Source organism: Furipterus horrens, unplaced genomic scaffold (assembly GCF_987537825.1).
Source record: "Furipterus horrens unplaced genomic scaffold, mFurHor1.1.pri manual_scaffold_10, whole genome shotgun sequence".
Classification (NCBI taxonomy): Eukaryota; Metazoa; Chordata; class Mammalia; order Chiroptera; family Furipteridae; genus Furipterus; species Furipterus horrens.
Window position 1 is genome coordinate 68,899,356 of NW_028327180.1, and position 17,408 is coordinate 68,916,763.

A 17,408-nucleotide genomic window follows, 5' to 3' on the forward strand; every position below is an offset into this window, starting at 1 on the left:
ATCAAGAAAATTTCATTAGAAATGATGGAGGAGGAAGGAGCAAGATTGCTTATTCTAGGTACCCCATGGTAATGTTTTCCATTCTTTTAAAGGCTTATTTTAGTTTTGATGTTATCAGAAATATAACAACAACCTAGGAAGAGGAAGTCCTTATTATTACAATATGATGGGGAAGTTACATGAACATAAAAATGATCCTGGTTTGACACATCATTCCAGAAAAATAAGTAAAAGAGAAAAGATAATCAGAACATGAGATTTAACTTCTTGTAGCTAAGTAAATCTAGAATACTGATGGTTTTAAGTTTCTTACAGAATAATTTCTATTTTGAGTAAGTCTTTACCTCAAGAAAGAAAATCCTTGATACAGTGATCACCAAGAACCTTCTGAAGCCAACAGGAAGTTTAAAATGTTCACACCACACACATAAAAACATAAATGTGCATATCTTTGAAAAAGTGACATCCTATGTACATTAATCAATCATTTCCCCAGGGGTCAATACAGTGTAGTGTTGCTCCTCTACTTTTCCATCTAACATTCAGAACACAAGGACATAAATTTACATATATTTTACTTAACAGATACTCTATATAGTGTACAGTAAAAATGCACACAGTGAAGGAAACTGTCTACTGATGGATGCATATGTTCATGGATAGCAACAAGCTACAAAATTATCAAAAAATAAGGTCATCTGATCAAAGTCAAGTTATGACTCCCATTTATTACTAGCATACCCACCCCCTACCCTACCCCACTCCCACCCTATCCCATCACCTCACCATCATGGTTTAAATTTAGGAAAAGAATTTCAGATAAGTTTTAACCCTTTTGTATAACTATTAACTAAACTGAAGCATTAAAAAAAACAACAACAACAACAAAGAAAATGCTGGTGACTGACTCTCCCCCATAAATCCTTTCATTATTCTCATCAAAATACTTATTTATCAAGGTGCTGGTTTAAACTTTTTATTGGGGGTTGACTTTTGGTGGTCAAAAAGAATCACTTACCTCAATAATGGGCAAGTCAGGCCTATTAATAAAAAGGTAGGAGAAAGAAAATGGGGAACAGAAAGGAGCAATAGGTGAAAACATTCTATATTCTGAAAATGTTGCTTAAAAAAAATGAACCAATGCTCACTAATTTCAAAGCAAATTAAGGATCAGCAGCAACGAAAGTCCAGGAGAGTCACCATAATGACAGAAGGAAAATACCATGTAAGTAGCTACCATCACCTTATAGCATTTAAGAACACAGAGACTGTTATGGTTCACACCAAAATAGTACTCACTACTGCACATAACCTCCCCCCAAAATTTAGATTAAATACAAATTGGGCTCCTCCTCAGTAAAAAATAAAATAAATTTACTTTTCTTCCAAGACAACTCCTGAAAGCACAGGGTATTTTAATTACAAATGTCTCCTATTGTCTGATGACCCATCCATAATAGCTAAGAGTTAAGAGATTCCAGGCAATTTTGACATTTAATGAAATTTTATCAGCAGATTATAATTCAAAATAAAATTTCTGAACACCCTGTCATTTACATCATAATCCAACACCAATAGCAACAAAAACAGGTGGTGTGGAAAATAAGGCTCTAGAGATTATCCATGTCATTTCTGGGGATCTTCACAACTGCGTAAAAGTCACTAGGCCTTTGGTGCTTTAATATCATGAACAGTTATGAGATGTGTTTAAATAGCAAACTTGCTGTCCTTAAATCTACTGTTTTGAAAACAAAAATAAAAAAATTTTTTGGCTCATTGACTTCTTTAAATAAATTTAAAAAGTTGTTCTTCTAAACAATATTCCTAAAAATTATACAGCTTGCTTCAGATTTCATCTTCGCCATGAACGAGACTCATATTCATCTTCATCTTCATCGTCATCATCAGGCAAAAACAAATCCGAGGTTTCTGTTTCCTGAAGAAAGATGGGGTAAAGTCTGCTTATTGGTACAAGCAAGTTAAATAAAATACTTTTTAGAACAAAGGACAAACAGACTAAATATAAAGCTCAGGCAGGATTTACAAGTATCTTCCAAACAAACAAACAAAAACCCAAAATATTTTCTTAAATGTATAGGGTAGGCCCTGGCTGGTGTGGGTCAGTGGATTGAGCACTGGCCTGAGAACCAAGGGGTCACTGGTTCAGTTCCCAGTCAGGGCACAGGCCTGCGTTGCGGGCCAAGGTGCACGAGAGACAACCAACCACACATTAATGTTTCATTCCCTCTCTTTCTCCCTCCCTTCCCCTCTCTCTAAAAATAAGTAAATGAATAAAATCTTTAAAAAAATAATAAATGTATATGGGGGCAAGAGTAGGTTTATGGCTGTTTATATGAAAAATAATACAATAATTAATAAATAATAATACAAGAATAAACTGTGTTTCACGGGCTCACAACTGCAAAGCTACTTTTGCTTCACCCTGTATATATTCTCCCCTGCTAACTTTGCTTTTTTCTGTTTGTTTTGTTTTTCCTGGGTTTAACTTTTAATTTTAAAAACAACAGAAGCAGAAACCAAAAGCCTCCTAGGTTGGAAATTGGCATGAGAGGAAAATTGCTTGACTTTAATAGGAAAAGATTTCCATTCTAATACCATCAGAAAAATACGGTAAATAATATATGAACGTTTACTAGGAAAAATAAAAGTAAAAATACCTATAAAATGTTACTGATAAAATTAATTTAAATTTTAATAACTTAAAAATGAGGCAAGTAAGTGACCATTCAAACTCCTAAACCTTTCCTTTAATATCTGATTATTTATGAGGGGAGAATATACTAACTTCCCCATGACAATGACATTCCAAATCTTATATAAAAATGCAGAAGTATCTACAAATATTCCCCAAATCTCAAGATGTTTCTTTCTTTCTTTTTAAACATATGAAATGTTTCTGCTTTTGATATTTAAAATTATCCTAATGACTAAAAGACTCGTGATTAACCATAAATGCCAGATATCTTTTAAACCAAAATTGTGATGAATCACGAATAATTTGTAATGTTGGCCGAGTGTCCATTTTAATAAGCGAATGAGAAATATGGGAGTAAAAGAGAAAAATCAATTCTCATATATTTTAAGAAGCTGATTATTTAATACTTATATTATTTAAGGCCTTCAATTTCCTAATCTTCCCTCTTGTGCCTTTCTTACATTGTTATTTTAACCAATTATACCTAGATGGAAAGAAACTAAAATTTATTACTTATGCAACATGAATAAATGAAAAGCTAAAACAATCAGCTAAAATTTAATTTGTTCATATAATCCTCGTCCTCATTTGCCAAAATAAAAATATCTAGAACCCAAATAAATGCAAATAAAAAAAGAACAGTCTCTTATACCAGAAAATAACCACCCAAAGAGCTTTTTATATTTCTGTACCTGTTGCTACATTAATAAACTTCTAGACTAGTCTTAACTGCATTCATGAAAGAATTCAATATTTATTTTTTATATTATTTACTTTAATGTCAAGAAAAATATATAATTGGGAAACAATCTACTTCAACTTTTCTTTCTGTCTTTTTCCAACTCTTATTTTCAATTGTGGAATTACCTCCTCCTTAACTTCTTCTTCTTCAGTCTCCGTGGATACAGAAGGCACCTTGGCCTTGTGCCATGATATTTGTAGCCGACGGTCTTTGAATTTTGACCCTTGGTTTGCAGCCTAAAATAGATTTCAGAAAAACACAAAAGTTTGTACTGATGTTTAGTAATTATTCTTTCAAACAGTGTGATAATTAAAAAGTGTAATTGATAAGGAGAAAAATCTGTTAAACTGGATCTACAATCTCCAATGCAAGCTAAAAAAAATGAAGTCCCTTTTAATTAGTGAACCATATGTTCTGATTTGCCCAGGATAATCCATGATTTCTCTGTCATGTAAATCAAATCTGTCTTGATTGGATGATAATTTACACAGAGAAGTCATCATAAGAACAGCAATTAATGTCTTAATACAATTATCAGCTTTTGGCTTTGATAATCTACATTATTTAGACCAAAACCTTAAAAACTTAAGTAATTATATTTTGAAAAAAATTGTTTATTCATCATATGGCTTCTCTTATAGCCTCACCTATATTTGACAAAGCTATTCCCACTTCCTGTACTGAAATGCCATACAACTATGACAAGTACTCCACAGCTCATCTATCTACACACTCAACAAATGTTAAACATATCCTAAATCAAGGTAAACTGGCTCAGCTTCAAGTTATTCCTCGACACTATGGTATAAACAAAAATTTATATGGAACTACAAAAGACTCAGAATAACCACATCAATCTTGAAAAAGAAGAACAAAATTGGGAGAATCATGCTACTTTATATCAAACTATACTATAAGGCCATAGTAATCAAAACAGCATGGTACTAGCATAAAAACAGACATATAGATCAATGGAACAAAATAGAGAGCCCAGAAATAAACCCATGCCTTTACGATCAATTAATATTTGATAAAGAAGGCAAGAACAACCCTGGCTGGTGCGGTTCAGTTGGTTAGGTGTAGTGCCGCTAAGTGAAGGGTTGCTGTTTCAATTCTTGGTCAGAGTGCATGCCTGGGTTGTGGGTTTAGTTCTAGGGAGGAGTGTATATGAAAAACAACCAAGTAATGTTTCTCTCCCTTCCCCTCCCTCTATAAAATAAACAAATAGTTAAAAAAGAAGACAAGAACATACAGTGAGATAAATATAGTCTATTCAATAAATGGATCTGGGAAAATTGGACAGATACATGCAAAAAAAAGGGGAACTAGACCACCTTCTTACACCACACACAGGGATAAATTCAAAATGGATTAAAGACTTAATTAAACGTTAAACTCAAAACTGTAAAATCCTAATAGAAAAGACAGGCAGTAAAATCTTGAATATTTCTCATTGTAGTATTTTTTCTGATTTATCTCCTTGGACAAGGGAAACAAAAGTAAAAATAAACAAATGGGACTACCTCAAACTAAAAACTTTTTGCACAGGAAAGAAAAACATCAAGAAAATGAAAAGACAACCCACTGAAAAGGAGAACATATTTGCCAAGGGTATATCTGATGAGGGGTAATATCCAAAATTTATAAAAGACTTATATAACTCAACACCAAAAAAACCAAACAATCCAATTAAACAATGGGCAAAGATCCTGAATAGACACTTCTCCAAAGAGGACATACAGATGGCCAACAGACATATGAAAAGATGTGCAATGTCACTAATCATCAGAGAAATGCACATTAAAACCACAATAAGATATCATCTCACACCTGTCAGAATGGCTGTCATCAATAAGTCAACAAACAAGTGTTGGCAAGGATATGGAAAAAAGGGAACCCTCGTGTGTTGTTGGTGTGAATGTCAGTCAGAGAAAGACAAATACTGTATGATTTCACTTATATGAGGACTCTAATCAACAAAATAAACTAACGAACAATAGAAACAGACCTATAGATAAAGAGAACAGAGTGACAGCTGTCAGAAGGAAGGAGAGGTTGGCAGCTAGGTGAAAAACATGAAGGGATTGAGCAAAAACAAACAAACACAAAAAAACCAATAACAAAAAAAGAAAACCCTCACAGATACAAACAACAGTGCAGTGATTACCAAAGGAAAAGGGAAGTGGGGAGAGGTTTAAGAGAGTAAAGGGGGGATAAATGGTGACGGAAGGAGACTTGACTTAGGGTGGTGAACACACAATATACAGATGATTATAGAATTGTACAGCTGAAACCTACATAATTTTATTAAACAATGTCATCCCAATAAATTCAATTATAAATAAATAAAGTGAAAATAACCCAAATACCTATCAGGAGAAAGGGAAAAAATATTACTATATATTTATACAACTAAAAATTATACAGCAATAAAAATGTCAAGCTAGTATTACATGCAACAACACGAATCTCAAAAATATAATCTTAAACAAAAAAATAGCTCTGGCTGGTGTGGGTAAGTTGGTTGGGCATCGTCCCACAAACCAAAGGGTCACGGGGTCAATTACTGGTCAGGGCACACAGCCGGGTTGCAAGCTGGGTCGCCAGTCAGGCATGTGCAAGAGGCAACCAACCAACAGAATTTCTCTCTCACCCTGATATTTCTCCCTTCCTTCCCCTGTCTCTAGACTCAATTTTAAAAAATTTAAATAAAACGCAGGCAAAACAAAAACAAAACATAGTGTACATTCCATTCACATACATTTTTTTTAAATAGGCAGAATAATACTGTATCGTTTAGAAATGCACAATTAGCTGATGAAAGCTCAGTTGTTTCTTGCTATTTGTAGTAGTCATATAAAGTTCACAGCAAGCACTGAATTAGCAAATACTGAAATACTGCTCCTAGGGAAGGTAGAGGGATAGGTTCCTTTAAGCCTCTGGTCAAAACATTTTCCTCAAATTATCAATATGTAACTTTCCTTTACGTTTAAAGACACCTTATTTAATACATACAGACTTTTGATTCATTAACATTGCACTGATGGCCAGGCCAAAAGTACGGTAACTCATGCCTGACCAAAGGTTATCTAACACGTACCTTCACCATAGGCACTTCTCAGCCTCTTTGAACTTAGGAACACACGCAACACATCAGAACTACAGTTAGGACCATTTTAAATAGTGAAATCAATAATGAAAAGCACAAAAATGAGAAAAACATGGCACTAAGTAGATTGTGAAGAAAACACATTTTTACAGTACAAGAACTTGAAAGCAGGCAGGGTATTATTGCCTTATTTGACCTCAGCTGGGAAAGTGTTCATTGGTTGACTCAAATTTTTCACAGCACTGCACATGTCTGAAAATGACCACAAAGTACCTCGAGTATTGATTTTGAGATTACAAATAAATTTTAATGGGTAGGTGAATCTGCAAATAGGGAGTCCACAAATAATGAGGATTAACTATATAAAAAGAAAGAAGATAGTGATGGGGGAAGCAGGAGGGGGCTTTTGTGGTGTTGGGAGTGTTCTATCTCTTGACCTGAGGGGCAAGTATATGGAACTTTACCTTCTGATAAAGCATTAAACTATACATTTCTAATTTGTATAATTTGTTTCAATAAACATTTAAAATTATTATCTTTATAATTTTAAGAAAATACCAAACAGCTAAGATATTTATGTTAAAAAAAGCAAGGTTTGGAATGCAGCCTTGTATTTGTAATATGATCTCATTTTGATAATTTTTAAAGTGAGAACTTTATGTATTCTTATATTCATAATTTTCTATGAAGATATCCAAGAATAGTGTTCTATAAAAATATCCAAGAATAATTTCCTATATAGATACCCAAGAAGAAAGGTTTTATTTTTTACTTTTTATTAACTATTTCCATGTATTAACTATTTTATTAAAAAAATACTTTGAAGGATTAAGGACTTATTAATGTGGCATACCCATTAAAATATCTATTTTTTTCTACAAATACATATGGGTATGTGTGTTTGTGTGTGTGTGTTCTCTCATACACATATCTGTAACATGGCTTGAAATAATGAAATATTGAGGGAAAAGTGAGATGTCCACCAATACAGGACTACTTAAACCTAGTATGTACATCTGTGCAATGAAATATGATGCAGCTATTATGCACAGAATAAAGTAACCATATACAGTAGTATAGAAAAGTGCAAATGCAAAAAAAACTGTGTAACATGCCACCTCCTGTATAAGAGATCAAATAATATATATATAGAGAGAGAATATCTTTGAGAAAACGGGAGAAATGGGTAACAATAATTGCCTATGGGTCGTGAAACTGAGTGACTGGAGGTAGAAGGGAATCTTACTTTTCATTGTATACACTGTTATTTCTTTTACACTTTGTATATGTGTATTGTCCTCCAAAATAAAATAATTCAAATAAAGCGCTAATATGTGAATACACGCAAAAGTATGAGTAAATCAGTCATGTACAATCAATGAAAAGCTGCATGCGATCGTTCAGGACTTGGAACCTTGCAGGTAGAAGTTACCCTGAGAGAAATTCCTCCAGCTGGTCATTCTCCCAAATCATAAACTGATGCCAAATCTGTGCCCACCATCATTCATCGATCGCATGACTGACAAAAATGGAAAAACAAAGTCCATGAAGTTATGGACAAACAGGTATTCTCGTCCAATGTCACTGTAAGTATGATTTTATAAGACCTCCTTGGGGGTTTTTTGGAGGTTTTTTGGCAAGCTGTACCAAAACTTAAAATAAGCATGCCTTTTGCTCTACTCCTCTCTCTCCTACAAACTAACCTAGAGCAGCAGTTCTCAACTGGGAACAATACGTGACTCAAGAAGACATTCTGGTTGTCATACTGACTGAACATCACTTACTGGCACTTAATAGCTGGGAGACAAGGTGTTAAAGATCTGGCAATGTGGAGGTCTGTCCCACATAACAAATTATCAAAAATGGCAAATCCGGGGAGACATATAAAACATTGTTCATAATAGTGAGAGAGCGAGCAGCAGAGAGAAACACCCTAACTAGCCACCAGTATGCAGTGAATAACTGTAATTCACAAAATAGTAGTTGTTGTTCTGGGGGAGGAGGATGTGAAGGGGAAAGACATACTTTCTGGAAAGGTTTATCTCGCTATTTTTAAAAATGTCATAAGAAAGGAGCTCTTCCTTCTCTGCCAGTGAATATTCTTGTTACGGAGTTTGTTGCTGCTGCAGCTGCCCTTATACTATGAAGAAAAGAGCCTAAGAAGAAAAGCCAACATCTTAGGAGAGCAGAGGAAAAAATACAAGAACCTGTGTGGCTGAGTTTCTGAATTAATCAATCGTGAAACTCCCTACCTCTAGACTTCTTGAAAAAAGTAAATAAATACATGTCCACATTTTAACAAGTTATGTTACTTATAGCCAAATGCATCTTGAGAAGCATGTTATTACCTTTGTAATTAGAAATTTTTAAAAATCAAGTTTCACTCTATATCACTGAATGTAACAGCTAAACCACACTACCACAGTTTTAAAGTCTTGTAGTTAAATCGATGCATATTGCTTGAAAAACGCCAAAGTACAGGTTTGGTTTTCTAAACATTTAGTATAACTAACTTTCCTTGTTGAAATTAGACGAAGCTCTCTTGAGAAACGAGTGAAGTAATGCACCTTAGTTCTTGTCCTGTCTGTGCCCTTAAGCACAGCTTTATCACTTAAAATTTTCAGCTTCTGACCTAAACTTTAACTATTAAAATATTTAAAGGGAATTCTTCAGGAAGGTCTTTAATGTCCTCAGACTCTTGTCAAATGAAAGATACATAAATAAAAATACTTCTATAAAGTTATTTTTAGGCTCACTGATTTTAATGTATAAATATATAAAATTCTATTTATATATTATGTATTTCATATTTTTAAACTTAAATATTTAACATATAAAGTAATACAATAATATATATCAGGAGTCTGCAAACTACAGCTTCCAGGCCAAATGTGGCCTGGCACCTTTTTTTTTTAAATGGTTATGAGCTAAGAATAGCTTTTATATTTTTAAAATAAAAAAGAACAAGAAGGAAAAGGGAGAGGCTGGGGCAATCTGGTCCTTTACAGAAAAAGTCTGCTACCTTGGCCAGGTGGCTCAGTTGGCTGGAGCATCATCCGCACACCAAAAGGTTGACGGTTCGCTTCCCAGTCAGGGCACGTATCTAGATTGCAAATTTGATCCCTGTTTGTAGTAGTACAAGACGCAACCAGTTGATGTTTTTCACATCAGTGTTTCTGTCTCTCCCTTCCTCTCTTTCTAAAATCAATAAACATATTCTCGAGTGAGGATTTAAAAAAGAAAGTCTGCTGACCTCTGATGTAATTATTAAAAGTTACATATTATGACGTTTTATGTTGTTATATATAGCTTGCATTGTATATTAAACATTTTATATATTTTAAATTTGTTTATACTTTTATTTTACACATATTTTTTATATAGGTATCTGGGACCTAAAAGCCCAAGATTAACACATATCCTCAAATTTGTTTTAAAATATACCATAAAAATGCTGATGCTTAACCTAAAAGTAAATGTGAGGTTAAAAAGTCTGATTTAAAAAGTACTATATGTTAAACTGAAAAGCTGGGAAAATAAATAAGTGCTCGGAAGGAAAAATGTAAAACTAGCTTGAATTCTGCAACCCAGAACTAACAATTTAATGTACTTTCTCATTTTTTTGTTTATGTTTAATCTTGTATCCCACTCCTTTCCCTAGATACAGGGGAAGGAAGGGAGAGAGGGAGAGAAACATCAATGTGAGAGAGAATCATCCATCAGTCGCCTCTTGCACACACCCCGACCGGCTACTGAACCTAAGCATGCGCCCTGACTGGGAATGAACTGCGACCTTTCAGTTCATGGGATGGCGCCCAACCAACTGAACCACATTGGCCAGGGTGTATCCCACTTTTGTTTTTTAACCAAAAAGTTAATTCTGAGAATTTTCTCATGTCACGATTCTTTAAAAATATATTTTTAATAGCAACAACATACTTATGAGCATTTAGATTGCATACAATCCTGAAGCACTTTGTGATAAGTTCTTAGAAGTAGAATGCTAGATACAAAAATAAACTGAAGGACTCCAGAATTAGATCCTCATTCTTTAGAATAACCTCACCAAAACCCATACAGATATGCATCTCCCATGATTCTTTCACAATGATTAAGGACAGTAAAAAAACATTGAAAATACACATTTTACCTTAGCCTTTGTGAAATATAAAACTTCGAAGAATAGTTACCCTTTAAGCCTGCTAACTTTATTTACACTAATACCCAGGAATATGTATTTCTTTCAAAGAAAGCATACTATACCACCCAAGTATCTGTTACCAGGGTAAACATGTTTCTAGTACTCAAGGCTGTCTGACAAGCACTTATCAAAACAAAAAAACAAATACAAAACACTGTCAAAAACAATGACAGTGTCTCCTTCTTAAAGTTACCTCATCGTCTCAGCTTTGCTCATTCCCCCTAATGCCTGGTCACGCCCCTTTCCACAAGACGAATGTCTTATTTCAGACTTACCAAATGCATGTTATGTAAAAACTGATTATCGAACTTCTGGCCAGGATGGAGGCCTAGACAGACACACTGTGTGTGGCCCCCTCCACAACTAAGAAGGAATACAACTGCCTCAAAACTGGAGACAACCATAAGTTCCGGGAAATCAAACTGCATGGAAGCCCAGCAAACAAAGATATAAAGAAGAAATACTCATTCTGACAGGTAAGAGGAGCAGAGCCAGGGTGAAGAGGATGTGGCGTGGTGGCAGCAGCAGTGGTGGCAGCAGCAGGCGGCCAGAAAGCACAGTCACACATTTTAAAAAGTTGGGATGGACACCTGGAGAGCAATCCCAGTACCAGATCAGACCATGCAGCTCACAGTCCCAGCACTGGGGAAAATGAAGCCCATTGCTTCTAACTGTGCTAACCAGTGGGGGTTGGGGCGGAGGAATAGACTGCTGGTCTCTCAGCAGAGTCCACTTGTTTAAAGGGCCCCCACAGTCCTGGAGCATCTGCAGACCCACCCACTCTGGGAATGACAGCCAGGGCAGCAGCTAGAGGGGTGCCACGGAAGTAGGAGAGGTGCCTAGAAAAGGGGCAAGTGCTGGGCAGGCAGCATTGTTCCCTCTGAGACCCCTCCCCCATATACAGCACCACAACGTGGTAAGCCTTCTACTGAGGAGAAAACCTAAGGCTCCGCCCCTTAACAACGTAACAGGAGCGACAGCTCTCCCTGGGACACAGAGGCAAACAAACACAGGAGCTTGTCAAGATGAGGAGACAGAGAAGTATGACCCAAAAGAAGGAACGGATCAAAGTTCCAGTGGGAGAACTAAGCGACGAGGAGATAGCCAACGTAACAGACAAGGAGATAGCCAACCTAACAGACACAGAGTTCAAAACACTGGTGATAAAGATGCTCATAGGGTTGACAAATATGCTTGAGTATGGCAAATGCATAAAGGAAGAAGTGAAGGCTATGCTAAATGAAACGAAGGAAAATCGACACAAAACCAATGGTGAAGGGAAGGAAACTGGGGTTCAAATCAATGATTTGGAACATAAGGAGAAAAACAACAGTCAACCAGTACAGAATGAGGAAACGAGAATTGAAAAAAATGAGGAGCGACTTAGGAACCTCTGGGACAACTTTAAACGTGCCAACATCCTAACCATAGGGGTGCCAGAAGGAGAAGGGGGAAAGCAAGAAATTGAAAGCTTATGTGAGAAAATAATAAAGGAAAACTCCCCATATTTGGTGAAGGAAATAGACATACAAGTCCAGGAAGCACAGATAGTCCCAAACAAGCTAGACCCAAAAAGGAACACACCAAAAAAACATCATCATTAAAATTCCAAAGGTTAAAGATAAAGAGAGAATCTTAAAAGTAGCAAGAGAAAAGCAGAGAGTTACCTACAAAGGGGTGCCTATAAGACTTATCAGCTGATTTCTGGAAACAAACTTTGCAGGCAAGAAGGGACTGGCCAGAAGTATTCAAGGTGAGGATAAGCAAGAACTTACAACCAAGATTGCTCTATCCAGCAAAGCTATCATTTAGAATGGAAGGGCAGATAAAGTGCTTCCCAGACAAGGGAAAGCTAAAGGAGCTCATCATCACCAAGCTATTATTACATGAAATGTCAAAAGGGACTTACTTAAGAAAATCAAAATTATGAACATTAAAATGACTACAGACTCACAACTATCAACAACTGAATCTAAAAAATAAAAAACAAAATCCAACTAAGGAAACCAGAATAGGAACAGAATCATAGGTATAGGGATCATTTGGAGGGTTATCAGCTGGGAGGGGGAGGGGGAGAAATGGGGAAATGGTGCAGGGACTAAGAAGCATAATTGGTAAATACAAACTAGACAGGGGGAAGTTAAGAATAATACAGGAAAGGGTAAAGACAAAGAACTATACGCACGACCCATGGACATGAACTAAGGGGGTGGGATTGCTGGAGGGAAGGGGAGTACTGGGCAGAGAGAAGCAAAAGGGAAAAAAAACAAACTACTGTAACAACATAATCAATAAAATATACTTTACAAAAACTAATTATCATTAGATGCACTGAAATGATTCTAGCTGAGAAGGAAAGAGATCCACATGAGCACGACTTCTGGGTTAAAACTTAAATGCCTACATACAGCCTTCAGGGACCCTCAGGACAGAGCATGCAGCTTCCTACAATTAGCCACCTTTTGTAACTAGAACTTTCTGCAGAAACAAATTTATAAAAAATTATGCTTTACATCACCTCACCAGAGCTGGCACCAAGTCTAAATGTACAATGTATTTGGCATGGAGGTTTTAATTTTATACAGTCAGCATTAAAAGACAAAAATTAACATTTGCTCAGCTTCCACAGAATACCCTGCCTATGTACAGTGCTCCACATATCTTCTTTCTTCCTCAAAGAAATCTTTCAAAAGTTGTCTGAGGAATAGGGATCGATCCTGATGCTAACAGGATCTCACTTCACAAAAAGAGAAAACAAGGGGCAGACTAGTGAAAGAACTGCCTTACCACAAAACAAGCCACAGCCCAAGGGTTCGAAAATGTGGACACTTTATAACCCACCATTTTCCAACACTCAGGGTGGAACAGGATTAATGGGCACCATATTAATAAGAAACTCTTTAACACTTAATAAGGAGGAAAATGTTTTCTCTTTAAAATATTGCCCGAACCATGACCAGCGTAGCTCAGCTGGTTAGGTGTCATCCTAGCAAAAGGTCACCAGTTCAATCCCCAGTCAGGACACACTTGAGGGGCCGATCGATCGATGTTTTTCACTCATGTCCATGTTTTTCTCTCTCTTTCTCTTGCCTTTCCCCTCTCTAAAAATAAATAAAATCTTTAAAAAGTTGTCTGAGGAATAGGGAGGGATCAATCCTGATGCTAACAGCCAACTATGTACTTCTGTCTTGGTTCTATTAGTTAACTGTTATATCTTGGTTAACTTATATTTAAGCTTTAGTTTTCCCACCTGTACACATGGGATTTCACATGCACTTTATAAGTTATTTAAGATTAAATTAAATCATGTATGTAAATGATCTAGCACAAATAACACTCAATAAATATTTACTGAATGAATGAAGGAGTGGTTAGAAAGAAAATATTGTTTATGAGCAAAATAATAGACATTTACCTGGATCAAATCTGTTTGCATGTTTGTTTAAAAGTAAATGGTTGCACATATATACAGAATATAACTAAAGATGTCTCTTATCCTAAAAATTCTCCCTTTGAATTTTGCCTCCATCACAGATAATTTTCACTTATTAACTATGAACATCTGGTAAACCATGTAATAACTGTAAAACAAAAATCAAAGACAGCTTTGGAATAACTTGCCACTATAAATGCATTTATGAGGGTATTATGGAATTACAGAACATGAGCTACTTCTTGACCTTCAAATATATTAATAAAAATTTGCTAATACTGTACCCATATTTTTACGAGTTCTTTTCTAATCTATAAAACATTTGACAGGAAATGCTGAATACAGTGTTTTCAGAGTTAGTATTTGCTACTTTAAAAACTTACTGAGAAATGCTGAAGTAAGTCATCTTTTTCCTCTTCAATGAGTCCCCCAACTGATAGTGCTTTGGGCCGGTGGTCCACCACCATGTGATTTAGTGAGGCTCTCCCTCTTCCGCCACGACCTCGGCCTCGGCCTCGACCTTGGGAGGACATGGTCTTTCCCCGCCCCACTGGTAAGATACCTAATCGTGCGGCCTGAATAACAACAACCAAAGGTAGAATATACACTGTTAGACTAAATCTTGGAAAAGAGAAAAAAAGAAAGCTATTTTTTGAGACATTAGATGTAGTGAGTCAGTAATTCCTCTTAATTCTCACCTCAACCTGTAACTGACTGAGTTTTTTCCGTAATTCTGTCGTGTCTTCCCCTGAGGACAGCCTCTTGTGAAGGTCCAGTTCAGTATCTAGTAGTTCTTTCTGGGCCTTTGGGAAAATGGAAAGTGCATTTTTTAGATTATTTACAAGATCTTATTCAGAATATTATACTTAGAGAATGACACACATCTCTTTTGGAAAAATGAGAGTGAGAGGATGCAACCAACACGGGTGTGTTAGAGGAAGTTTGCAGATATAACACCGACCACATGTAGAGTATAACGGTGATCAGCAAACATAAAAAAGCAGCACTACTGCTGAAGGGGGCTGAAAACTCTGACCCTGAAAACGGCCATCTAAGGGAGCTGATAAAAATTTTCACATAATAAAACATCATAAATAAAACGCAATGGGGCAAAGTAAATAATATAGTAAAAAGTCATGAATAATACAAACATAACATTTACATAATTGCTTTGTTATGAACTCTATTGCCACTCTTCCCCCTCCCTTTTTTTTTGATGAGAGGCAAATAAGCAGTCTTTAGTTACATGACTGTAAGATTATTTTTCTTCTATATAAGCACTCCCTTTAATTTTCAAAATGTGCACATGTTCTTTCCATAAGTGCAGAAAATTTCAATAAAAACATTATATTTTTAAAAAGGAATCTTAATCAAACACTTTATATTCCTATACTAATAGAGAACTATAATTTCAGATGTAATATAATATTGTACATAAAAATTTGTGTCCTATATATCTGACAAATTTATTATCAGTTCTCAAAGTACTTAAAATTAATCTAAAATCCAACTACAGAGCTGTGGTACAAAGGAACCACTGGTAAAGCAAATGTTCACCCACAATAAGAAAACAAATGGAAATTAACATAATTAGACTTAAATGGATCTAGAACTTGCGATTATTCATTCCAACAGAATGTCACATTTTTACCCATATTAAAGCAAATGATATTTTGATTATAATGGTTTTATTACAACAGTATTCTAGAATTACAACAAACTGCTGAAATAGCAAGCCACTTGTTGGCTCACCACCACTTGAGCAGTTTCACCTTCAGCACAGAACTAAAAATTTCAATTAAAAGAACACACCTTTATTCAAATAAGGTATTATCACCTAGTTCAAAGAGAGTACACAGCATCTATAGAAATATTTCTTAAAAATCTGTTATTATAATTGTCTCCCCATTAGACTATTAGCCACCTTAGGGTTCCACTGTACAGTACTTTCAAAGTGCCAAACACATAACAGATGTTCCACAATCCTATGCTAAATAAAAAATGCAAACAGATACCTCCGTCTTGGTCTTTACTTTAGATGGTGTGGAGACTGCAGAGGACGTTTTTAGCTCATCTTTCAGTTGTGAGATCTTTTCACCAAGCTCTTTCAAAGTCTTCATTATATTTGCTCTCTCTTCTGGTTTCATATTTTTATTTTTTTCTAGCTTGGATATTAGCATCTATAAAACAAACAGAAAAAAAGTAAAATTATGCTTAGTAAAGTTTAAAACAAATAACGCTTAAAATTGTTACCATTAGGGGTAGCTTTGTAAAATCCATTCTATACATCAATTCCAACAAGCAAATAATGAGTTCTTGTCTTACCTTCTGGCATTCTATTTGTTTTTCTAACACTTCTTGCCTTTTTTTCCTCATATCTTGTTGTAGTTTCATTGCTTCCTATATGAACAGGTAAAGAAAAAATTAGTAATGGATAACAAAATTTGCCAACTCATTTCTTCTGGGACATCGCTATAAGATTTCCTCCTAATCAAAAAATATCAGAAACCAGAGATAAAACCTTTAAATATATTTTCCCAACACTTCCAATATAAAAGTTACTTTTATAATTGTACTTTTAAAAGTATTTAAAATACTGAACACTAACTAGCTGCATCTGTGAGATTTATTCACTTGAATGACTTGAATGTTTTCTATGAGGAAAAACAAGAGCTGGTCTCACTTGCAAATGTAATAAGCCAAATCCTTATTTTAGAAGTTTAAAAATGTGACATGAGCTACAGGTTAGAAATGACAGCAAAATCCATGGTTTTTGCCAGGAAAGCACTACCTCCCACCCCTCTGTTGATAAGATCTCGAATTATACTGAAATAATTATCTATTTGAAAAACTCTGTAAGTTTAAATCTAAGATAATATGAAACTTAGAATTGAGTTATGAATAATAACTGCATAAAGGTTATCTATATTTTTAAAGATTTATTTACTTTTAGAGAGAGGGGAAGGGAGGAAGAAAGGAGGGGGAGAAACACCACTGTGATTGATATACATTGATCAGTTGCCTCTTGAACGCCCCCAGTTGGGGTCCTGAGAATCGAATTGGCAACCTTTCAGCTCCCAGGTCAGCACTCAATCCACTGAGCCACACCAGCCAAGGCATAAAGATTATATATATATTATTTTTATTTTTATTTTTTTTATTTTGGTTTTTCAATTACAGTTGTCCCCAAAGATTATATTTTATGTG

The 17,408-nt window shown here is 35.3% G+C and overlaps 1 protein-coding gene across 1 annotated transcript in view; it reads right to left on the reverse strand.

Annotated features, from left to right (window-relative positions):
• Window positions 1-1,485: 1,485 nt before the first annotated feature.
• Window positions 1,486-17,408, reverse strand: part of RBM27 (RNA binding motif protein 27) — a 70,542-nt gene continuing 54,619 nt past the window's right edge. The window contains exons 16-21 of the mRNA XM_090288072.1: window positions 16,527-16,601; window positions 16,217-16,381; window positions 14,900-15,004; window positions 14,585-14,776; window positions 3,584-3,694; window positions 1,486-1,936 (exon numbers count right to left, since the gene is read on the reverse strand). Coding sequence (XP_090144198.1) covers window positions 1,853-1,936; window positions 3,584-3,694; window positions 14,585-14,776; window positions 14,900-15,004; window positions 16,217-16,381; window positions 16,527-16,601 — 732 coding nt within the window. The 3' untranslated portion in view covers window positions 1,486-1,852. The remainder of the gene's footprint in view (window positions 1,937-3,583; window positions 3,695-14,584; window positions 14,777-14,899; window positions 15,005-16,216; window positions 16,382-16,526; window positions 16,602-17,408) is intronic.